This window comes from Argiope bruennichi, chromosome 8 (genome assembly GCF_947563725.1).
Source record: "Argiope bruennichi chromosome 8, qqArgBrue1.1, whole genome shotgun sequence".
In the NCBI taxonomy this organism is placed as follows: domain Eukaryota; kingdom Metazoa; phylum Arthropoda; class Arachnida; order Araneae; family Araneidae; genus Argiope; species Argiope bruennichi.
Genome location: NC_079158.1, coordinates 30,953,068 through 30,980,385, shown reverse-complemented (window position 1 = coordinate 30,980,385; position 27,318 = coordinate 30,953,068). Strand labels below are relative to the sequence as shown.

General features: G+C 29.5%; 1 protein-coding gene across 1 annotated transcript in view; it reads left to right on the top strand.

Moving 5' to 3' along the window:
* Window positions 1–27,318, top strand: part of LOC129981272 (sodium-coupled neutral amino acid transporter 7-like) — a 60,291-nt gene that overhangs the window by 15,425 nt on the left and 17,548 nt on the right. The window contains exons 2-3 of the mRNA XM_056092043.1: window positions 17,572–17,693; window positions 19,319–19,517. Coding sequence (XP_055948018.1) covers window positions 17,572–17,693; window positions 19,319–19,517 — 321 coding nt within the window. The remainder of the gene's footprint in view (window positions 1–17,571; window positions 17,694–19,318; window positions 19,518–27,318) is intronic.

Below are 27,318 nucleotides of genomic sequence, written 5' to 3'. Positions count from 1 at the left end.
ACTTGGTCTCAATAGTCAAAAATATTTCAAATTTGACCAACATACAGCTTATGCTATTTTAGAAGTCTGACACCATTCAATAGACGATGCATTCATCTAATTTTTGTCCATACTCTTATACTTATAATTACTCCCACCGGGGGGCACCACAGAAATAGGAATAAGAAGCTTCCGGTATGGTGGTTAGTTCTCGCAAAATGGTGGCCAAAATGAAAATGGTGTAAACTTGAGGCTAATAATATAATCTATTGTTGGATATTAGAGGAAAATATTGTTAAAAATTCCCATGGTTATTGATAAGGTATTATTAAAAAGACATTTTTTTTTTTAAATTTTGAAACAGTACAGAATTTATTAATGTGTGATAATGTTTTCTGAAGTTATCGCGAAAAAACGCCAGAATTCAGCTTAATATTTTATTAAAATTATAATTAAAATTTTAAAAAAATTTCCGATGTGCATATTTCCAACTTCCAAAGTTACGTGCATGCATGTGCCAAATTTGCTAATTCTAGGCCAAACGGGTTGTCAATTCACACACACCAACTTAAAAAAAATGTAAAAGTAAGAATGACGAAACAAGGAAGTGAAATACAGGCCTAGACTATTTCGTCGTGCATTTCATGCAAGCTCATTGATTGATTTGAAGAAAAAAGCAATTCTTTCCTCCCTTTGAATTTAGTGGTGCTGTAGCTGCAGTCGGAGCAGAGACGCTTTGCAGCACTAATATTGTTTGCTTCACTCTCAATTGAAGTTCGCCTTCGTTCTCAGAGGGTTTATGTATATCATTGGTCGTCGTTTATGAATTTTAGTTTCGTTTTTTATGATCTGGGCAGAAACGTTTCGTACATTTACATATTATTAGAATATGCAAGAAAGTTTTGAGGAGACTAATCCCATTAGTTATATTTGATGGACATAAAGTAAAAAACCTTTGATTAATAATTTAATACAAGGAATTTAAAATGCAGTTTGTTTTCGCTTAATACCAAGCTAGAATTTTCAGTACACTCAATAAGTAACTCATGAGACAAAGCGGAAAAGTTTCTTGAGACAGATCCAAATTGTTATCTTACCGTTTATTCTTATTTATAAGTCAATATGATTCAGTTCCATAATTTCATTTTTCACGCGCAAAAAGAAACAAAAATTTCTGTCGAAACAGTATTAGATTTCTGACCTGACGCCAATCTTGCGATTGTGCAAGCGAATATGATATTCTTGATTCAAGGGCGAAGCGATAAACAGGTCTGTGGCATTCGTTTTATTTATTCATTGATATGGCAACAACAATATTATTCATTTGAATCATAAGCATGCCTGTTTCTGTTTTTTTGAAACATGATTGGATTCTTTTTAGGTATCATATTTTTATATATGAATGAAAATTTTCTCCCTTGCCGACATTTGCATATTAAGAGACGAGAAATTGAAGTTGCTAATAATGAACTGGCCTTCTGCGCGTTGGAGATTTAGACTATTTTGTTTTATCCATTCACATGTATTCATTCATAAAAGTGATAAATCATTTTACGAGTACGAAATATTTTAGTAAAACAAAATTATTTTTATGAATGAGTGCAAACAATGAAAACATAACATGAAAACAAAATATATATCCATAGTTTAAATTTTTAATATTGTTCCCTTGTGAAATTAATGAAAGATCTTTAAAAAAAACAGAATCGCTAATACGGATTTTTATTCTTTGAAAACTATGTATTAACAATGGTTTGAATGAAAAAACCGATTATTTCACGTTTTACTTTCACTTCTACCCAGTATAAGAAAAGTATAGTAATGATCAAAAATTTCGAACTAGGGATTTCCACGAATTTTCCTATTTTAGATCTCCCTGAGATCGAAAAGCATATTTTTGGAAAATATCCGTTTGTCTGTATGTGAGAAAAGTAACTCCAAAATGCGGTCTTTACACCGAACTTTCGGATTCCTATAAAATTTTGAGTGATATCCGTTCAAAAGAAGTCTGTCAGTCCAATTGTCCGAAAATAAATTAACACCATAATAAAATAAATAACATTATTAATAAAACACCATAACTATGAAACGAAGAGAGCTAGATAGATAAAATATGTCATACAGATTTAACATCTATAATGTTGACACCTGTCAAATTGTGATCCATATCAAAGGGTTGACTATTTGTCGGTCTGTACCTTCTGAAACATGTAGACGCGATAATTCAAAAATGAAATGACTTAAATCTGGTATGAGATTTTGTGAATACAAGTGCAATTTTGTGCCTTATTTTCGTTTCAATCGGGCAAGAAAAACGTGTCTAAAACACAAATTTGATTTTTAGATACCATTGAATGTATGCCAGGGATTAATCGCCAAATAACTGGCCAATGACGGCACGATAGATTCAATAAAAATGCTAAATTCACGCCAAAAGTTAATATTTTATTACTATTGTACGATAATGTCATATCAGTCATTCTATGACATGACAATTTTATTTGAGAAAGTTTGGGCACTCTCACTGGTTTCTTTTATTTGATTCGTAAATGCTGCTTCAGGCTAACAAAAAGTCCAATTGTAAATGAGATTTTTTTTCCATTTTAAACCAGTAGCAAATTTCTCAAATATCCTCTAATAAAGATATCCTCTTCCTTTCTACATAAAATTTTGCACATTGGAAAAGCGTGGGCGCCACGAGTGCCTACAGTTTTATTTTCAAAATTTCGCACATAAACACGGGCATCTTTTTTTCGACCGATTGAAGAGAAAATCGTATTATTAAAATTTTATTAAAAAAATGATATATCAAATTTCATTTAAATAATTGCATTTCTGAGTTATCGCACGTTTATGATACAAACAAAAACAACAACGGATGGCCGATTTTTTAATAGATTTGATTCAAAATCTGTTGCACATAGATTTTGTGACTTGATAAATGTCTATATTTTAGATGTTAAGCATATGTACTACATTTTATCCTTCTAGAACTCTATGATTTGTAGTTATTATGTTTACTTGTATTCGAACAACTAGACAGATTTCCCATAAACAGTTTTCGTTCGAAATTTGACATCCACAAATTTGGTTTAAAGAGCTCATACCGATTTCATATCACAGACAGATATTATTCCAAAATTCCTTTTTCCTATTCATGAAGATTCCAAACGTGGACATTTGTCAAAATCTCGAAATCAAATTTTCTTGCCTTAATCCCCTTACCTAGAATTCCAAAAAAAGTGAAATTCTAAAATTGCTGTACCATAATTATAGAACATGTCTCAACTAAATTATTTTGTAAATATAGGTAATTATTCCATACATGTTTAAATGAGATTAAAATTTATATTTGCTATAGTTTTCTTGTAATAATATATTTTAAATAAAAATACAAATAGAATATTGAATTTTTTTCTGATAATATTTTTATTAAAGTGTGTTAAACAAAGTTCATTGAATTGAAATTTAATTGAACTGTGAAATTTGAAATATAAAATTATAAATGTTAATATGCTAAATATTTGAAATACTATGGTGTTTTATACCTTGAATCATCAGTAATACGCCTGATAATCTATGCGACTTAACTTTTTTTTAAAAATAAGATCTTTGTATTTCAGTTTGGAAGAGAAAACATGTCAGGAAGTTTAAAAAAAGTTTTCAAAGTTTTCTAAATACTAAACAAATTAAGATTTAATTGAACTATGATTGAACTCTTTACTTAATTGAACTTTTCTGTAAATCTGAAATTTGAAACATGATCTTTTAAATTAAGCAATCATAACCATCATAAGAGTGAAAATACGTTTACAGTGAATCTTAATACAATATTTTCTTATTAAAGAATACTGTAGTTATTAATTTTTTTCTTTCTAAATAATAGAAAATAACATAATTGTTCTTATTTTATAATATCATTATCTTCTTTGACGGCGCATGTTACTATGGCGTTAGAGATTATAATTTTGACCTGAGTAGTTTTTGCATTTAATAGTGCAATGCAGATTATGCAACAGTTAAGATGAAATGTTTTCGAGTGCCATCATTCAAATGGGAGGTTTTCGACTTTAAGATTATCTATCTTGTAACTTGGATTGATTTGCACTTTAACGAAGAATAGTGGAATTTCTGAGTTATGGGAAATTGCATAACTTGAAGAATCAATCCTCTACAAACTTTCTAGCCACGCTTATGGTAAAACTACTCGTATCTAAGAACACTTTAAAACTCTGTCTATTTCAGCTATAATAATTCACAAAATGGACATTTTTAAACGCAAATAGTTACTCTGCTCGGCAATTTTGACATCAATACAGAATTATACATTGTAAGGAGGGGAAAAATCAAGCCATTACAAAGATACAAAAACAATTTTTTATTTCATAAATTCAATCAACAAAGTCAAACATTTCAATCAAGGATATATTACTTTGAATCGGTAATCTTAGCATTACACTTTATTCAAGCAAGCGTTCCGAAGTGTTTCAAAAGTTTCTTGAAACAAAATATTTCTTTTACACCAAGTATTCTCAATTATTTTTTGTAAGATATGATGTGACTGGAAAGGAGAACTAAGTAATTCGTAAATTACCCGATACAACTTCTTCACAATTTGCCGTTTAAATATGAACAGGTGCAGTTTAGCCTTCATGTGGGGATGAAACGTTAATGAAAATTCTTAAGAATGAGTGTTGAAGACATTATACTAGCAAAAGTTTTTTATAATGTGTTGTTTTGTGGCCCATACCCATTATGCTTGTGAGGAAAAAAATCAGCTCCGTGCTTTCAATTAATAACAATAAATGTATTGATATTTGAGATTTCAGTAGTCATAATTCTACTTATAATGACATTGTAACAAGAAAAATATAATTGAATAAAAAATGAATGAAATATAACCGTTTTAAAAATATAACAAATTAAGCGAATGCTGCTTCTGCCCCCCCCCTTCCAACCTCATCGACATTTCCGTTGTACAATCCATCACGTGGAAACTTGATAGGAACGTTGTTAGAATCCATCGGCCTGTAAATGGATCTTAGAATACAAATCGTTGACGTTCCGATACTTTACTAAAGGATCAGAAACAGCTAAAATAATGTCTCCAGTTACGTATAGATGCAATAATTTTTATGAAACAGACACATGGGAAAGATATACTAAACGGTGTATTAGTAATTGAGACAAGTGCCAAGACCACTCCTATTCTCATATCGAAGCAACATTCCTTATCGGAAAGATACTATATAATCAGAATAATAATAAAAAAAATTATTCTGAATTGTCTAGTTAGAAAAGAAATTAATGACTGCAGTATGTTTAAATAAGAAAAATGTACTGAAGGCATTATGTAAACATATTTTCACACTTAAAATCATTGTGAATTCTTAATTTAAAAGGCTCGAAACTTTACATTGTAGAAATTTCTGTGTATCTTGGTTTTTAAAAAAGAATCTATTTCAAACTCTTACATATTTTAGCTTCAAAATGAAATTCGGCTTACATCCAATAGCAACAACTCAATTATTGTGTTTACCAATTTGAATAATATATTACACTAAGTGCATTCATAATTTTTTTTATTTAAATGATTTTTTTAATTTTTTTATTTATGATTTTTTTATTACGTTGGTAAGATTGAAAAATATTCATATGTGATCTATTTGTGATTCGTATCTAAATATTTTCTCTGAAGAAACATGATTTTACAAACAGAAAAAAACTGCTTAACGAAGCGTGGTCACCCAGATATATTTAATTTAAAAAAAGAATTAACATGTAGATTGTTTTGAAATATGAAACTGAATTAACTAGTTTATTAATAGAGGGGCCTTATAATGTAAATTAATAAAATGCCTAAATACGCCACTGTACCTAATATTCCTGATATATAATTAATAATAAATATGCCACTGTACCTAATATTCCTGATATATAATTAATAATAAATATGCCACTGTACCTAATATTCCTGATATATAATTAATAATAAATATGCCACTGTACTTAATATTCCTGATATATAATTAATAATAAATATGCCACTGTACTTTATATTCCTGATATTTAATTAATAATAAATTTTAAAAATGATGCAAAGATATATCCATGATGTCTACAATATTATGATACGTTGAATAAGACTTTTATGTAGAAATCAGACTTTCCTTTATTATGTTTCATGCTAATCAGACCGGTTCTATAAATATCAGAAAATTACCCTGAAATTTTATTTTAAAAACTCCGTGATTGAGAAATTGTCTAGACAATCTCTCGATCACCTCGCAAAATCCATATTCATTGTTTTCATGAATGTATGTCGATCTGTTGTTGACACTTAAAGATGGTTTTTCGGCGCCCATCAAGGTTGTCTGATGGTCACTTGCATTTGCGCTTGATCCAATTAAAAAAGTTTACCACGCGTGGCAGTCATATCAATGTTTTCAGTGGCATTTATATAGCAATTCGATCATTACCTATACATTGCTTTAATTCCAGAATAGACAGATAATTATCCGTCATTCCGGATCTTTCATAGTCATTTATAGTTTGAGAATTTTTTAAGCAAACATGTAAATTCTATCGTTTAAGATATTTAAAGGATTGCGTTTAACTCACATAATGATTGAATTAATACAATATCTATAATTTCGAAAAGAACGATGCAGTAAAAAAGTAGATTTTTAGAAGTCAACAACTAATCGCATTTTTTTTTCTTACTTTTAATTCTTTACAAGCTCATATATTCGTCGGTGTTCGAGATTTAAACATTTTCATATCTAATCATTTTTATGGAAAGCTACCTTCATATAAAATACTATAAAGCATTAACAACTTATCCTCTCTAACATTTTTTTAATTGAAATTATAACATTAATTAAACCAAATGATTTAAAAAAAAACACTGATAAATTTCATAATTTCAAAATCATTTGCAATGTAGCTATTTATTAACCCTTTCTAGGGCCGTGGGAAGTATGCTTCCCACCAAATTTATCAATCTTTGTATGAAATTATGTAGGTTGGCATAAGTTCTGACAAATTTTTTTTAGTAAGTCAGAAACTTAGATGCTTCAGTTCTTTATCTCAGACAAAATGATGTGTCTTGATTTGTTACTTAATTATTAATTAACCAAATTAAATTTATCTAATAAGCTAAATGAATCCCTTTTCTTATTCTAATTTCAAGCTTAAAATATTTTAACATAATATGACTAGAAAAAAATAGCCCTTTAAAAGGGTTAAATTATAGCTGCATAGCTTATATAATAATTATAGAATATTTATTAAATTTCGCAAAATTAATAAAAATTAAAGGCACAGAGAAAGAAAATTTCGGCTAATTTCTGATTAATTAAATACTTAATTATTGCACTTAGAAAAATTGACAGCAATATTTCGCATGTTTTAACTAATAAATGTTGATTGGATTCGGCCTGTTATTTGCCATTAGATATGGATTTTCGTACATCCATGCATAGCCGCAATGCCCTTTTTATGCTAAGACTTTCATTATTTTTGAAATCACAGGCAAGATATTCCTCTTACTTTTTATTTATGGTTTTGTATATATTGAATCTTTGTTTTGTTTCTCCTTTTATAAATGTAATAGCCTTTGTTTCTCGATTTAAAAATACTATGATGACATAATCGAGAATACGATAAAACTTGATGAGATTTCATGTCGTATGAGTTATTTCTCGCTAATTTTCGTTTTGGCTAATAAAGTTTCACTTGTGAATATTTAGTAAATAAATTCTTTTTATTAGGATAAAAGTCAATTAATAATTCTATTATAATAAAAGTGGCAACATAAAAAAACTTTATTATGCTTAAACACATTCGAATATACTATATGTATAATTAAAGACAAAATGTGTAAGAAAATTATATTTTATTCATTAAGTTCTCTTCGCAAAGCTCTGGCTGAAATGTAATATAATTTATATATCATTTGATTCCATTTGTTTTTATGCCATTTTATTCACCTTACTTACCAAATTTGTCATCATTGTACGCTTATTGGCTTTAAATAAATAAACTGTAAATTATCCAATTACTGAAATGTTACTCATCCAGAAAAGCTGTTTTTCTAATTAGGTCTTAATGTCATCTTTCCTTATTAGTTTAGAATTATAATTATCATCCAATTATTAAAATAACAATTTACTATTTTCCCATAACAGGTTTTTTAAAAAATTGTAAAGAACAATCTTCATTTTTTCTTAATAGTTAAGTTATTAATATTCTTGTTCTTAACATTCAATATGTTTATATTCTTGTTAACAATATAAATATTCTTGATAGATGGTTTTATTTTTTTTATTTTTTTTTATGAAAATCTTGTTCGTTAACTAATATTTGAATTGTCTGGTAAACATGCCACTAATGAAAAGGAATCAAAATCTATCACCGATACAAATAAATTTGCTGTAACAAGATTTCATGATGTTCTTTATTGGAAAAAAAATAATGAATCTTTTCTTTTTCTTGTATCAGTATATAAATCAAAATTTATGGCACAAAATTGACGCAGGAAAAAAAATCCATATTCCTGATAAACTTGTTTAAATCGTGAAATTTCTTATTCAAGGTTTATTTATATTTGTAAAAACAAATAAATTTTCTTTTTTTATAAAAGTGATATCTTGAATCATAGTTATTATCTGTTCTAGATTTCTGTTTCATGAGTAGTTAGAATCTGTGGTATCACACTGCTGAATGCGCGATAGCGTGCCATCTGTTTGACCGAATTAGATTAGTTATAAAAATCCGTCTGCTATTTCATATTAAATAAGATTTATGTGAAAATAAACATGACTATGAAATCGTGATTATGGTTTCAATTTTGAGAAATTTTGAAAGAAGAAATTTGGTTCACTATAAATAATATAAGTGTACTATAACAAAGCTCTGTTATAATGATTTTCAATTCTTTTTCCGATTCTATTTGATATCTTTTACTATGACTTAATTATTAATAAATGCACAAAAAAATATGACGACTTTTTGACGCAAAATTTATATATCACATAATATATGCCATATTTAAATGAGAATAAATTAATTTCTGTTGACCTTCGTATTCGAAAATCTACATTATATTAACATAATAAATTGTAAATCATTTGCACCGAGTCTGTATTTAAATTCTTATTTTCATTTTATTTTTGTTGTATTTTCTTTGGATAAAACAGAAAAACTTTATAATCCGAACTCTTTTTATTGAAGCTTTTATCAACTTGTAATAAGGTTATAACAGTATTTCTAAAACTTCATCCTCTTGATTCTTTTTAGAGAAGAAACCATATCGTGAATTAATTTATTCAAAATCCATTGCTAACATGCTTTATCTACTATTTAAATATTTGAAGTTTGGCAACCAAATTTGAATTTCAAAATAATGATAATGATCGGACAAGATAGTGAAGAACAATTTTGCATGCCAAATAGTAACCGGAACTGCAAAAGGCCATCTGCTATAAAAGATAAGAAATCATAAATGAAAGTTTCCATTTCATCGTCATATCGCAGATTATGGTTTACATATTAAGCAGTCTCGTTGATATGCATAATATGAATTGAGTGCGAATGATTATTATAATAGTTTGAAAATTTATATCGTCTGTTTATTTTTGTAACATCTAAATGAAACGAAATTTTGTGAATAATGCATCAGAATTTATAAGATAACTTATTAAAACAGTTCCAAGAACATTATCATTTTGATAACCATTTGTCATTAAAATATTCAAGCCTTAAGCAACTTCTGCACTCTTCAATATTACCTATTGTTGGATAAATTTAAAAATAGAGCGTAAGGTTTTATAAAATTGTCGGAATTTATAAAGATTTAAATCATTCATTTGTTACAGTTTATGCTTACAAATACTTCTTATTAAAAATATTTTTTTTACATAATATAAATCTTTTTTAAATGAAATATTAACAAATGATAATTTATACTTCAAAAATCAAACTTTGAAAGTGATTTTTAGACCGATCATAAAATAAATTTGTTTGAAATTGTGTTAATTTGGAAATAATGTTTGGATTAAAACTAGTGTAATAAATTTATTTCAAAATTTGAAATTTTTCAGAATAATACGATAAAAGCTTCAATTTACTAGCTTTAAATATAAAATGAAAACGTCAATCATTTATTTAAATAACTTCTCAATTTACAAAAAGTACTTTCAAAGCATTCATAACTAAAACTCTGAAAACCATTCAAGACCCAGGTTATTTGTTTTGTTGTTATAACATGTACTAATACACTAATACATATTAAAGGAAAAAATTAAGTATTTCTAGAGGACTTAACCTGCCATGTTTTGAGATAATATGGATTTTGTGCATATAAATCAATCCAAATGTAAAATGCTTTTTACTCAAGACTTTTACTGCCAGTAAGCATTCTTTACCTCTGTAATAGAAAATTTTTGTTGCCAGGGGAAACATATCTGAAAAATTTGACCACGCCAAGGTCCTTAAAAAGGTGATAAGATTTTATTTTGATAGAAAGAAAACTGGATTTATTGATCAATTTGATTTGATTGATTAGAACCCTGTATGGAATTACGTCATTTCATTACAAGAGGAACGCTGATGAAGTTGATATAAATTTTTCAATGGAGTGCTTTAAAATTAAGTGTGCAAAAATTATCTATATATTATGAAATGGATAATGCACGTATCTTTCTGTCTATCACGTGAAGGGCATGAAATTTCACGTGTAATTTTGGGATTCATTTTTAGCTCAATTGTGCATTTCAACTTTCAGATGTAATAATTTATATATTATATTAAGAAGAAGGATTATGACAAATTCTAAAATAAGAGAACTTCAAATAATGAATTCAAATTATTAATATTTCATTTCATGTATATTTTTCAATCTTGAGGTCGCATATAAGTTTTCTGATAGAAATAAGATTGTGAAATTTTTTTCCTAACCAAAACGGAGACGTAGGTGGAAGAAATTTATGGAGGTTTATCCAAAAAAATTGCTTAGTTTATGATATAAAGGGTGCAGCAAAATTAACGTAAGATTTGATTTTTCCATCTTTCTTGCAGTAAAGTGTTATCAACTCTGATAAACATGTGACAGCTAATAGTTTAAGGTTAATAAAAATTGAGCGTTACGCAACATGTTTTCATTGTTGAACATTATTTCAAAATTAATGAAAGTCTAGTGGCCACAGTTCGAAAACTTGAGAAATGCCCCACCCCCCGAGATTGTGTGATTTAACACCATTGGATTTCTTTTAATGGGGTTATTTGGTCTATGCCAACAAGCCTTAAAGCACGAGTGAATTGGAGGATGAAATTCAACCAAATTTATGCAAAAAATGTCATGCAAAATTTCGATAAAAGAGTGCGTATGACCTATGTGCTATTCCATACATAAATCTATCCTCTGTACTTTACAATTCAATAAAAATATAACAATTTAAAAAAAACTGTTTTTTATTGAATTAAATCCTTGCGTTAACACGTTATACTGTTATGTAACGTTCCATTTTTACTAACTTTAAATTATCAGCTATCAAATGGTTTTTTTAAATGAGGTTGCCAACACTTAACTGCATGAATAGCGGCAAATTCAAATCTTGCGTTAATTCTGGGACACCTTTAAATTAATTCGACTTCATGGATTGGACACCATATATATCAATTCAACCATGTCCATTTAATCGATTCGGGAAACATGAAATTTGAATGAAAAGAAATATCAATGAGTCAAAATTTCTGCTCTTAAGAGAAGAATGGCCTTCATGTTCATATGCTCACATTGTTATTGTACTATATAAAGCAAGTAAATATATGGTTATTTTTAACAATACATTATCAGTTTTTATCTGCGATAATCAATTGATAAGCTATAAAAGATTTTTTTTTTTTGAAACAATGGTTCTTGACATTCTGGAAACACATATCGTGAAAAAAAGATTTTTTTTTAGCCAGTGTAAAGATTCTCATCAAAAACAAATCTAATCCGTAGATCAGGACAAGGACATCTTTGCTTTCCACATATATATGTCTCCAATTCCAACAAAAGCGGAAAGTCAGTGATTAAACAAAAGTGCATCACTGAAGGCAAACAAATCTGACGCAACCCATCGATGACATCACCCACCCTCACATGTTCCAGAAAAGACTGGGTCGCGATACCGAATTCCAGACTTTTGGGAGATAAGACTTAATGATGTCCATCAGTGAGTGACTAGTTTCTATTCCAAATAGGATAATAGAACGGCTGGGATGAGCCGGCTTTTCATTCCCACCATCACCAGTTGCCACTTCTCACGCGTTCTAGCACAGCTTGCGACGCGTGTCCCCGTGCTTCCGAAACAGCGATAATTGTTTTGTTGATAGTTGGATAATTCAACCCTTGATATTCTGCTATCAATAACATAACTTGATTTCCGTAAATATAGCGCGTCGGGCTAGTTTTGATAAGATATCTAATAATAGAAATCTCTAAGAAAGAGCAAAAAATTTAAATGTCCGATAAACCAAGAAGTGTAAGAAGTCTAATTTTGCAAGCAGAAAAATCTAGATGCTTTCTCATTTTAAAAATCGGAATAATCTGGATGCTTCTTTATCTGCTTTAGGAGAGGTGTTTCCTAATATGTGAAATCTTAATGTTTGCAAGCATATTTTATCTTCGATAATTTGATATTTATTTTCTGGTCTTAACTGAAATAAACTGAGCTATTTTAACATATTGATGAAATCTTGAAGCTTTTCTCTGATACGGTACTAGATGGCGCCATGGTTACGGAATTAAAATTGCTTTAAATTAACTGATTGACTGACAATTAAGTTCTGAAATTTTTAAAATAGCGTATTATCATATATATTTTATCGGCATACACAATTTAAATCGGCATACAAAATCACATACACGAGTAAATGTATGGAAAAATGATTAAAAAAGGAATAAAATATAAGTCAAATAAATGTGAATAAAAAATATGTGTTATTCATAAAAAAAAAAAATTACATAGTCTAACGGCATACAAAATCACTTACATGAGGAACCGTATGGAAAAATGATTAAAAAAGGAATAAAAAATAAGTCAAATAAATGTGAATAAAAAATATGTGTTATTCATAAAAAAAATTACATAGTCTAACGGCATACAAAATTTAAATAGGCATACAAAATCACTTACACGAGGAACCATATGGAAAAATGATTAAAAAAGGAATAAAAAAATAAGCCAAATAAATGTGAATAAAAAATATGTTTTATTCATAAAAAAATTCCAATGGTTAATGGCATACAAAATTTAAATCGGCATACAAAATCACTTACACGAGGAACCGTATGGAAAAATGATTAAAAAAGGAATAAAAATAACTCATATAAATGTGAATAAAAAGTATATGTGTTATTCATAAAAAAAATCCCAACGGCTAAAAATATTATTAAGATAGGGTATATATAAAGTATATGTTGATCAAATGTTGGCTTAACGCCTGTTTTTTGAACAATTAAATATAGAAAAAGTTTGCCAATATCCATAGATCTTTAATGATGATATAAAAATAACACTATAAACATTAAAAATGTAGCTTAGTATATATTCAAGTTATAATGTTCACACATATAGAAATACACAGATTGTAATACATAGATCATTGTGGTTTTGAGCCAATGCAACGCATATACATGAATGGACAGATACAAATTTCCCTTTGATAAATTTCATCAAAAATTTGGTGTAAAGATCATATACTAAACGTTATTCATCTAGATTGATTTTTAGTTACTTTTTCATACTCGGAAAGTTTTTTTTCGAACTTTAAGATGTTACATTCTATAAAGAAGCAGTTGCAAGATATTTCATTATGTGTTAGCGTAATAGACATTCATCAAAATAATAGCTAATGTTGAATTTAGACTGCAAATTTTGAATCCGAAGAATTTGACTTATACAATTATCTTCGATATGCACTAAGCATATAATCAGATTTTAATTTAGTGATCGATAATCCAATAATCAGGACAAATTTTGTATCTGCACATAAATTAAAACCAAGTTCACCTATATGGAAAGTAACCATGTTCCTATCGCTAATGCTCTCACACACATTGCTAGGTAATTCATATGAAACTTACATTAATATCGAAAGTAAATGAATAAAATGTTTGACATTTATTTGCTGATGCAGATGCATAACAACATTATAAGAAATAATATTTATTGTTATAATATTTTTATAAGAAAGACAAAGATTTTAACAAATTAACATCAGTGTAATCTAATCCAGTTATTCATCTTAATATGGAATTTTGCTTATACTGTTATTGTTATTTTTAAATTGCTGAATTAAAAAAATTTACAAAGTCTTACATATTTGAAATGCACAGATTCAATACATTCCTTAAATGAGCATTAAGTTTGAAAAGAACAGTTGGAACTTGATAGGTATAGATAACTGTCGTATATCTCCGAAACAGGCAAAAAAAAATACCATTAAATTTGAACAGATTTAATCAGTTTCCCCATTTCACTCGCTATATATTAACCTACTACTTTGTACTATGTAATGAGTTTTATTTTTACATGCAAATTCGTGCATTTTCATCAAACATAAATCATTTTAGCTTAGTGTCCTTTGCATTTTTTCAATAGGGGAAAAAAATGCAGCTGTTGATTATGAATAATTCATGTCACGTTTCTTCCATCTGTCTATTCTTTTTATATATCCCACCTCTTAATATATATTCTGTATTCTATTCTTATAAGGTTCAGAGTGACATTAAAATGAACTGAATGTTCAGCTTATCTATTTTTAGGAGAATATCTTATTTAGAATGCATAGTTAATTTGAGATAAGGTATCTTCATATCTACTTATCTCTGTCACCCTGTTTATTATCTTTTCTTATCACAGCAGCTTTGTAGAGTTTTACAAATTTTTGGCAAATTTTCTCACTTTGTCATTTTGTACATTAGTTTTCGATAAAAATATTTAATTCAGGTAAAAAAAAAAATGACATAATGAATTTACGACAGATACTGAAACTATATAATTTACATTTTATATTTTTAGTTACATTATATGCGCGCATAATTAAAACACATTTTATTACTTTTGCTTATCTGTTTATATAAGAGCTTTTTTTTAAATTCTAAGCCCGGTTTAAGTTTATATAAGAAAATTTTTTTAAATTCTAAGTCTATTATATTACAATAATATAATAGTTTGTTACACGTGTAGTTGCTATTCTCTATTATGCTTTATATTTCATGCATTCAAATTATATTTTTATGATATATCAACAAATCAGTCTTGGGCATCATTAGAAAGACTTATATTTTAAAGAGAAATATTAATTTTCCGTATTCATTCAATAAAAATTTTCATTCAATAAAAATTTTCATTCAAAATTATATTTACTATTCAATATAGTGTTTTTCTGTCTAATGTTTCGTATAAGACCTGCAGATGATGTCAAATCAACAAAGAAATTTCCAAATAGACGAGAGAAATTAAATGTTTAATGTACTTTGATGAAAAATATAAGTTACAAAAACTAAAAAATTCTTACTCGCAACTATTTAAACCCATTAATCTAAAATATCTAAAAGTTGTGGATGGCTTAAAAAACTATATGGAAAACATTCAGCGTATAAAACAGTTCCTAATACGGACATCAGAGGACTTGTAGCATAAAAGCCGACTGAAAGCGCATGCATTTTTTTTCCCATGGTGATATAGAAATTATAATAAAAACGATGAAATTTCATGCAGAATTCTTTGTGAATAATGATGCTTCCTGCCCTAAAAACGACATTCTATACTCCTCTACTTGAACAGCGATTGCACTTATTAAAGTAGTGCGGAACTGACGAGTGCACTGATGAAAATAGTGCGGAACTGACGAGTGCACTGATGAAAATAGTGCGGAACTGACGAGTGCACTGATGAAAATAGTGCGGAACTGACGAGTGCACTGATGAAAATAGTGCGGAACTGACGAGTGCACTGATGAAAATAGTGCGGAACTGACGAGTGCACTGATGAAAATAGTGCGGAACTGACGAGTGCACTGATGAAAATAGTGCGGAACTGACGAGTGCACTGATGAAAATAGTGCGGAACTGACGAGTGCACTGATGAAAATAGTGCGGAACTGACGAGTGCACTGATGAAAATAGTGCGGAACTGACGAGTGCACTGATGAAAATAGTGCGGAACTGACGAGTGCACTGATGAAAATAGTGCGGAACTGACGAGTGCACTGATGAAAATAGTGCGGAACTGACGAGGGCACTGATGAAAATAGTGCGGAACTGACGAGATATACTGATGAAAATAGTGCGGAGCTGACGAGTATACTGATGAAAATAGGAACTGACGAGTATACTGATGAAAATAGGAACTGACGAGTATACTGATGAAAATGAGGAACTGACGAGTATACTGATGAAAATGAGGAACTGACGAGTATACTGATGAAAATGAGGAACTGACGAGTATACTGATGAAAATGAGGAACTGACGAGTATACTGATGAAAATGAGGAACTGACGAGTATACTGATGAAAATGAGGAACTGACGAGTATACTGATGAAAATTGTGAGGAACTGACGAGTATACTGATGAAAATTGTGAGGAACTGACGATTGTACCGGCAAAAATGGCGGGAAACTAACGATTAGACTGATTAAAATAGTGAAAAACTCATCTCTCTTCCATATCTAAGTGCATACAAAATCTGCCAGTTCTAGTACCTAATAAAATTTCCATGCTGAAATCGAACTCGATCATTACTATGATCGAGTTCAATTTCAGCATGAAGATTTTATTAGGACAAATCAAGAGGTTGGCTCTGAGACCTAGATAAACGTTGACGTAAGTTTGGCGACAAAAAATATCGCAGAAGGATGCATGGATGAATCAATGAGATGACGGTATGCAACATGAGGATGAGGAAGATGAGCCAAGGGGGAACCAACCACAAAATTTTGGCAGCCCATCAACTTTTAAAAAGATTATTTCTATACTGTACTAAATATTTTGTTAAATAATATTCACTTAAAATGTACGTTTATTCAACAAATAAACGTACTTAATAGTTCTCGATAATTTTTTAAAGAAAATGTTAAATATACATGGATAGTTATCAATCTTGTATACTGTATTGATTTTCTTGTTTCAAATTAAAACAAATAAGTAATAGAAATGATGTATGGACTGTTTCTTTTGTTGTCTTTGTACATTTATAGAATTACATTATTTTTAAGGCATTTTGGATATACTGATCATTCGAATGTATTGGTTACTAGAGTCTATCGTATACAAAAATGATTTTTTACACTCTTCCGGTTTGAACAGTTCGTGATTCTGTTTCTTCAGATTTCATTATCGCAATTTGACCTGCTGTAAGCCTCTCCAAAATCCAGAATTTTGTAGAATGAAATCAGTGTGCTTTGATAATATGTAATTAATTAATTAGAAAGTCAAGTTCTCACATTAACTAACTCTGAACTAAAGGGATTTGTCCAAAATAACTGATTTTTATATATGATTTTTGTTATTTTTTAAAATTTTCAAACACTTTTTCAGGTGCTAGCTGGCTGACGGCCTCTTTCTTGCTGGTGAACACTGCCCTGGGAGTTGGTATCCTCAACTTCCCTGCTGCCTATGACCAAGCGGGAGGCATTTTCTATGCAACGCTCATACAAGGGGTAAGAATGCGTCGATAGTTTCCATCTCTTAATACAATGAATGAGATCTGATTTTGCAGATGACCTCATTATTTTTAAATTATTGCTAATAATATGCAACTTGGCTCTTTTATTTAGTATTTAGCCTACAAAACCCATCTAAAAATGCATTAAAATGTGATATTCGAACATTTTATTTTGAAAGACAGTGGTTACTTTCATTTAATTTATACGGAATTTATGTAAGCCTTTGCCGGATATTTTTAGCGTCATTATATTTATATATGATAATTATAATTATTTGTATATTATCAGTAAATTGCTTTTTGCGATATATTTGATGAAAAAATGATTCGATATGAACTACAGAGCAAACCGTTGAACCTAATTTCGACAGATAATCGTGTTGAATGACAAATGCTTAGAAAGACAGTTTTTCGAAGTATTAATTAAATTTTCCATTAAAAGCTAATCGGAAATTTAATGTTTTTCTCAATAATATTGGAGTATCATATTGTAGCAAGAAATTGCTTCACTTTGAATTTAAAAAATCAATTACTCAAAAATCAATTTAAAATACATTTTTAATGATAATTTTATTTCTCACAATTTTTCTCTAATTTTAATAAATTTTTTTCAGAATATTTCGAAAAATTCTTTAATTTTTAATAATTATTGGATTTATATTTAAGCTCATTGTGATGATATTACATGTGTTTGCTGCTTTATACATGAGCATAATTTTTTAATTAAATAAAGATAGGCGAATTATTATACTGCAATATTTTAGATTGTATTAATCCCTTACAATTTTTTTTAGAAATGTAGAAGTAAAAACAATAGAACTGTTAACACTTTGGCGGCGAACAGCGCCTTTAAGCGCTCAGTTATAGACGCGCACTCTGAGCGAACAGCAGCTATAGGCGCTCAGGTAGAGTTGCTCTCCAATCGTTCATTTGTGACGCATCCTACGTTGAAGTAGGTTTCTAAACTGTTTTTATAGGTAATGTTTTGATTTAAATTTATTATTAATATTATTGTTTGATCCGCGTGCCTGCCTCTGGGAAATGACCAGCTAAAATCAGCTCCACACATAGCTTTCGGAAGAACTCGAGTACGACGTACGTGTTGCCCAAACAGTCCACCCACCATTCCGCTGACTGCCTCGAGCGAAATTCATTTCTGTGCTTTCCGCCGCGAAAGAGTTAAAATGGAGAAATCGGAAATGAAGGAATCATGACACTGGAATACAATTTAAAACAAAGTGCTTAGAAAGACGAAGAAATTACTTTTATTTGCTGTCTTATTTTCTTAAAACATTATTACAATAGATTCTCTTAAGTCGCATAAATGGAACTGAACATTTCTAGGATTATAGAGAATCATACATACATCACTGAATTATACAATGACATTTTTTTTACCTGTGAGGAACGGGCCAACAATATGTTGAGATGTTGAGTTCGAGCATGTTAAGTATTAAAAGTGAGTAAATTTCGTTTTAACAAAAACTCATCATCAAGTAACAACAAGTGCATAGAACTAGTGAGATTACTGAAGTAACGAGTATCGGATTGGAGAGAATCTACTGTATTTTTATAAAGGTAATTGTAACTGAAGATTTTATTCCTTAATTTGTTGTACAGATCATGGTGACACTGATGCTGTCGACGATGTTGATCCTGGCCTATTGTTCTGACCTGAATGGCGATATGACGTACCACGACGTTCTGCTGTCCATGTGCGGTAAGAAGGGACAGCAACTGGCCGCAGTCTCTATCACCCTTACTCTTTACTGTGTCTGCATCGCAACACTCATCGTCATTGGGGACCAGATAGACAACCGTGAGTGAAGTTTTAACATTCTTGGATTAAGACAGTGAATAGTATCTTAAACTTAATTATTAAGAATAGATACAGCTCCTACTTGTATCTATATGCATTAAAACCTCAGAGTGCAATATACTTTCTTAGAACTTTCATTTAAAAAAAATTGTGTAATCATTGTCCAAAGATGTCTGCACACTTTTTTCTCTATCGGAATAGAAGCCATTGTAAGTGCATTTTCTCTTTAGAAATGTCATTTCTACTATTTTTTTACATCTATAATATACAGGAGACCTCTAAATTATTATCTGGATAAAATTAAATCGGAATTATTAAAATGTATTTTTTAAAAATATGACGAAATAATTTATTTTGATATAATTTCATTTGTTCTTATTTTTTTAAAATTTCATCAAGGAAATTTGTTTATTTAATGAAAAGAAGGGTGCCATGCACAATAAAACATTTTCCGTTTTCTAATTTTGGAACATACAATATTTCTGAGAATATTTCAGAGGCGATTCAATTATGATTCTGATAATCCAACAATGAAGCAATTAAATTGTGTTAAAACAATTTCGAGAAACCGGGCATGTTTTGCATAACGCAACTGTGTATGTGATTTCCTTGATGAAATATTCTCAGATTGGTGTATTGGTAGAGATGGCTCTCATTCATGACTTCCATATTCTTTTGATATCACACCACTTATTTTTTTTTATTTGGAGAATTTATGCCGAAGATCCACAGCATCAAAAAATTAAGAAATCAGAGAACGTCTGGAGGAAAATCGAGAATAGACTAGAATTTCTTCTAGAAACTAATCATGCTCATGTTGAAGCATACTTATATAAAAAATTAATTGTTGATTAAAATTTAATAAGTTTTTTTCTCTACCTCTTATTCTGTATTATTTATAACAAATCCTTATCTGTTGAATAATTAGTGTGCACTCTGTATGTATTTCTATTCTTTGGCGAATAATTCATAAGAAAGAATTAAATTAACTGTTTCTGTTTTCCATTATCTTTATGGCTTTCATTCAAAGTTTACTCTTACTTTGTTTCTGAAAGAAAATTTTGTATTACACCGAAAACAGTATTTTTTGCCTGGGTTTCAACATACATCTCACCATAACGACCTTCATCATATTGCTCAGTAAATGTGTTTTGATTGAGCATGAAGAGGCTTCAGCTGACTTGTCCCCTATTCATGGTTGGTTGGTTGTGGTTTGGCTAAACTGCGCCAGTCCCCTATTCATGACATTTCTTCAATGACAATATTTCATTTTTACATAGTAAAGAGTGTCTATTGCTTGAATACATAGATATATCAATCCGAGAAGCAGCGAATTTAGACAATGTACTACTCTAGATAGGGTATATTTCGATACCTTTCTTTTAATAAACATGTCATTATTTATCTCATCTCGATACACTTTTGAATTAATCAGCATGGTAATTTACTTTCGTTTAATTTTTTATCTTATTAACTTTCTGAACATGATTTTATTTATTGATTGATTAGTAGCTACCTTTGGTTACTAGCTGCTTTGCCGGAGATATGGGTTATATTTGATATTAGTTTAATCATTTAAATGTAACTTCATATCCGTGATTCTTTCAAATTGCCAGACATTAAAGGCCTTTTATTTTAATTGATTTATGTAATTTTTGTTTATTGTGTAGATACGCCTTTCTAATGAAGATTAGTACAATAAGATTACTGATATATTAATTAAAAGTGTACACATCTGGTTCATCTGTCTTCTAAATATCGTGGTATTGTAACGTCATTTTTTTTTATTTGTCTTGTAAACTAAACAGATATTAAACAATCCTTTAGCTTTCAATATTGGAAATAAATCACGCGATTAATTATTTGATTAAATAATGAAATTAGATTGAATCTTAGGGATACAATATAGCCCTTTCTTAGATATGAGACAAAAAATATTTTTATATATTATCGAAATTCAGAATAGATTTGCATGATTGTTAATTCAATGAAAAGATGATTGTAGAAATCATTTTTGTGCTGTGATATTTTCGAAAATTATCTCGGAAAAATGCCAAAATTCAAAATAATTTTTTAATTAACTAAAATTTCAAAAAAAAAAAATCACTCCAAGGTGCATGTTCCCATTCTTCAAGATATTTATGTACCAAATTTGGTAGCTGTCGGTCAAATGGTCTGACCTGTAAAACGCCAATACACATATATTTCTGCTTTATTTTTGGATGACTCAAGGTTAAGCGCCTGTCATGTTTATATACAATATTTAAGCAAATTCTCGTGATACATAAATGCTGTTTTAACAAAGTAAATCTTATGAAAAAAGATACGAACCTATTCCTCTATACACGACACAAATCTTAAAAATCATTATAATGATATTTTGTAATTAATAGAATTTGTAGGTTTTTTTTGTTATAAATTAACTTATAACTAACCTAGTAACAATTTTTAATCGCCATGAGTGTGTGTAGTCCCCTTTCAATCCAGTAGAGCGACTGCCTAGTCGTCAACCTGCCTCTAATCTCAGAAATTATCAAAATGCAATTCTCTATGATACAAAATTACAATATTTAACCATCGCCTTGCTTATTGTCAAAAATTTTGACAAGATTATCAATTTCTTATCTCATTATAGAAAGCAGTGAATTATTTCATTTGATATTCAAAGCACATCTTCAAAGAAATGCAATCAATCATTTTCCCCTTTTGGAAATTTTTAGCATCCACAATTCTCTTGTAGGATGTGAATGAGGTGAATGTCGGGTCAAAAAAAAAAATTAATGCATGAACATTCCACATTCTATTTTTAGCCCGCCCATTTAGTAGTGATTCTTAAGGTCACCCCAAGTCTCCTTTCTCCCAACGTTTTCGGTAAACTCGTTTTTTTATCGATATACATTTGAACGCCAATACCAAATTGAGCTTGGCGGTAGAAATGAGAAGGTTAGATGCCTCGGCCACGTGAATTTGGACACGTGAATTTTGATTTCCCAGATCGGGAATTTGTTTTGATGCAGAGTGGTTGGTTTCACATGGTATGGAGTACAGAATATCAGGCTTTAAGAGTGTTACAGATAATTGTTGAATCTGTCTCGAGATTCTCAATCTCTCAAATAACATATAATTTCAAAAACAGTAAAGATAAACTATTAATGTAGATCATAGGTTCCCAAAGTGGTCCAGGTGGACTCCCAGGGGTCCATAGGAGACCACACGGGGGTGCACGTAGACGTGAAAAGAAAACAGGGGTTCGCAAGTTGTAAGTGGGGGTCCACGAAAAATTCTGGTTTTCATAATAAAGAACAAAAATTTTGGCTTGGATTTACCTATCAACGTAGGTTGGTAGCATCATTCACTAGGTAGGTACTCAGAAATATTCGAGACTCAGTTCAAACTCAGAATCAAATAGAACAATAGATAATAGTACAAGTGTACACCACATGTCGAGACTTCCAAAGTGCCGCCCGTGCGCCCGCTCGTCCGGGATGCTTGTTTAGACCTGCAAAGGGATGAAATGCGACTTGTGCTGTGCTACTTTTTTGAAACTGAAAATGCGCTACTTTTTTTTTTCTTCTTAACACCCCTAATTTAGGGTGGTATTTTTTAGGAGTTTTGAGAATACAGTAGAAATGTAGCAGCAGGGGGTCTACCGAAAATAGTAAAACTTTAAAAGTGGTCCACGAGAAAAAAAAGTTTGGGAACCTCTGATGTAGATTGATTATCTTTTTTCGAAAGATCGCGTATGCCAAATTTCTGTTTTAAAAGTTTCAAAATTTTTGTTGGCAATTGTTGATGTCGCATTCCCTAAGAACTACCAACAACCCCCGATGGATGACGAAACAAATATTTAAAATAATATTTTCTAATGAAATAAACTCTAAAAGGTCAATTTATTTCGAATTACATACAGCCTTCACTTTACTCTTTTTAGGGGAAGAAGTAGCTTCTTGCTGTTGTGCATATTTTAGACCCTAAGAAATACGTTAAGCAAAATTTATTTGAATTCACCAAATGTTGTGGATTGTGTGCCATTCAATCTCATAGAATTCTAATTCTATGAATGCAGATATGTCTGATGCAAATGATAATTTGGCTAAAACCATTCAATTATTAATCATTATGTATTACTAAACTAAAATCAATGGCAAATGGATAATAAAGATGTTTATAAAAATGGCATTCAGAATTATTATGGAAAGTTTCTTCTATCGGAGTGACTGTTAAATATTTTTTGAATTATATTTCGAATATTTGAACATGAGGCAATAGATTTTAAAGGCACAACTGGCACGCAGAAAAATTTTTACTGTAGAAAAATGGAATCGGAAAATCGGAGGAGAAACCACTAGAGGGCGTTTTTTTTAAATCAGTTAATTAAAGAAACGGACTTGATTTGTGCTACGCAGGATTCATGGGTTACAAATTCGGAACAATTAAACAACAATTTCATTAATAATAATAGTAAGCGAAGCATATATAACTTCGAACTGCAAGTAATTTACATTCTTTAAATACTTTATATAATTTTTTGTTGCCTGGAAAGAAGGATAGCATTTAATGTATAGATGCTAGATCATATTTATAGTTATCTACCGAATTTTGAAGGAAATTCAGAATCATTTCTTAATTGCTGTATTTGCATTTCGGCCTGCGTCTTTTTGTTCAATATATCTGTAAAAAAAGGGAAACATTTATATTTCTAAGTGATAAAGTTTTTATATTCAATTTTTAAATGATTTTAACCCTATCTCTAATTACTACTCTAAAAAATTTGCATAAATATAATTTTCGCTAGAATTTTTACAAATGTTCGTATATTTGTAAAAATTACTCGCTGTAGACTTAGGCTACATATAATGGACCATGGGGAAAACATGTAATCTCAGAGTTCTTAATAGTATTTTTAATAAATTGAATTCTATTTTGAAGATTAGTAATATCAGGAGAAAGTACTATAGAGATTATTTGGTTAAGGTACTTTATAGGTTCATTTTTTTAAATATATTTATCGGGATCTCTAGTAAAAAAAGGTTTATGCCCCAATGCTAAGAAATCAATATATCTCCAAACTCTTCAATAATTGAAGAATTTGCATATAATATCTATTAAAAATTGATTTTTGGAGAAAAAGTCGATAGATTATATTCATTTGAGATTAAGATTACGTTTGTTCTGTAGATTTGTTACCCGAGTTGAATATTGAACAGTTCAAGAGACCAGTGTCCCTTTCTTATTTACTGTTGGACGTTGTCATCTAATCCAAATTTATTCCGCAACGTTGGAGTAATGACTATTCTGATAATTACGTTTTTTTTTTATTTCGTCCTTTTATTTTTAAGCCAAAGAAGATGAATAAAACGAAAGAAATACTTTCCAGATTTTCTTGGTATTTGTTTTTTGATAAGTTTACTTCATATAAACAAGATTTATGCAACCAAGATTTTCTGGTAATTTTAGATTTCTTCACCGGCAATTCTTTCAAAGAACGGGTTTCACTTTGTGACCAATTTTGGGAGAGAATCCGTTTATTTACCGAAGATATATTCATCGGCCTGGAACTCAAATCAATACGATCTTTGATTTAGTTTTACTCTAATTAAGATTTATTTTTTAACTATTATATGGCTAACTGTTGTTGATTTGAAAAATGCTATTTCCAAGGCTAAAAGGGCAATAAAAAAATGCCAGTAACAAAGGTAATTTGTTATTTTTGGAATTGAGAGGTAATTAAGGGCTTGTCGGATCACTATAGATGGAATTAATACGATAAAAGAAAGATTATAATAAAATGTTTAATTCTTGTATTTATGGATTTTAATATTAACTGCTATAATAATTCCCACAATTACATTACTTATTTAAGATAACCCGCAAGTAAATAATTCTCACTGAAAAAAAATTCAATGTGAGCGTTAATTATACTTTCGTGCATATAAATAAGCATAATTTTGAAAACAGTCCAATGGTATTTTTAAAAATATATATAATTCTATTTGATAAACTCAAGTTGAAACCTAAAACCGCTCATGGTACGATAAAAGCGGACCTTAAAATTTTAAAATTACTAAAATATGTGACAAAATTATGCACACATTGAAAGAAATTGCAAATTTAAAAACTTTTCAAACATGTGTGAAAAGATATCGTTTAACAAATTTATCTAAAACGATTTTGTAACAAGAAAAGTAAAAATCTCTGAAGAACGTAACTTCAATATTAGTTACTTCAAAAATTAGAAGCTAGTAAATTCAATGATAGAGACAACTAGACAATAAAATAGGCTTGATATTTTAACAGAAAATGAAAACATTGATAAAAAATATAGTTAAATTTATTTAAACTAGAGAAACAGTCGTTTAAAACTGAAATGTGTTACTATAATTTTTAAGGTAATGTGAAAATAATTTTTATGCAATGATTTGTTCAGGAGTTACCAGAAAAACGTAAAATCTTCCAATCCTCATTTCACCGCCTTTAGAGAGCCGTAGAAACATTGACAACGCAACATCTTTCTAGAGGCTAAAAAACGTATGTACCAAATACATATTCCACACTCAGGAACACAAATAAAATGGATTTCCGATTTTATATACATATACGTTTAAATCTTTTGTACCTAAACTAGTCTTAGATGCGATTTCATTATTGCAACAATTTAATGATCTGATGTATAATATTAGACTAAAAGCATAGTCGATTATCAAAAATAATTTGACTTCGCAATAACACGATGTAATCATAGGTGAAAATTTGAATATCAACTTTTTAAAGCATGTAATCTTAAATCGAATCATTCACAGTTCACGTACCATTTACGCCCCGAAAAGGAAAATCTAAAAATAAATGACAAGGCCTTGAACTGTCAGTATTTGAAATATAAGACTGAATACTGAAAACATTTTTTTTCAAGGCGAACTAGCTGATCGCTTAAGGCGTCTAGTTTTAAATATTTTAGCCTTAAATTCGACGAAAATAGCAGAAACATATTATTTTATTAACAAATATTTAACTCAATTCCACTCAAACACCATGGAAGATCATGACTTGAAGATCTACTTGAATGATAACCATATGTTAGAGTTATTGCATAACCATAAGCAAGAAAAATATGCATTTAATACATAGCATGTGATCATTTTTGAAATTTTATTTACATTTAAGGTTTACTGTATCGATGTCACGAGAAAAGATTACTATGTATAATTATTAATTTTCTTACCTATTACATAACTAGTCTGTATCGTCTACAAAACAATTGCGAAAGCAAGAGTTTAAATTATTAATGAGAATCGCAGATAGTAGGTAGTTTTTCGCTGACCTTGAACAGAAGAACGCCCTTGACTTCTTTGAAACGCAAAAAGATAAAAAAAAAAAAGAAATGATATTTGCAAGGTTAGCATTGTCAAACAGAATCCACTCATTTGACCTTTATTCTAGTCATGTTCATTATTTTAATTTTTCTAATAAAGTTATTAAACGTGTAGCAATTGTTTGCTACAAGATCTATATCCTTATTTGTCATTTTTAGACATTCAAGACAAACGTTTTCTTTGCTGTTTTCTTTAAAAATGCTTTTTTAGCTAATTTATAATAATTTTATTTCATTCCATACTTCTTTTCGCACATTTGAGTTTCTGCGTAAATTAAATAATTTATGTATGTTACTGGGTAAGATTAATATCTGGCAAATGTAGATATTCTCCGAATCGTATCAAAAATATTTACTACCTATCACTCATGCATTAATGGTGAAAGTTCAATTAATATGTTTTTTGTTACTTCGAAAGAAAACTGCGACTTT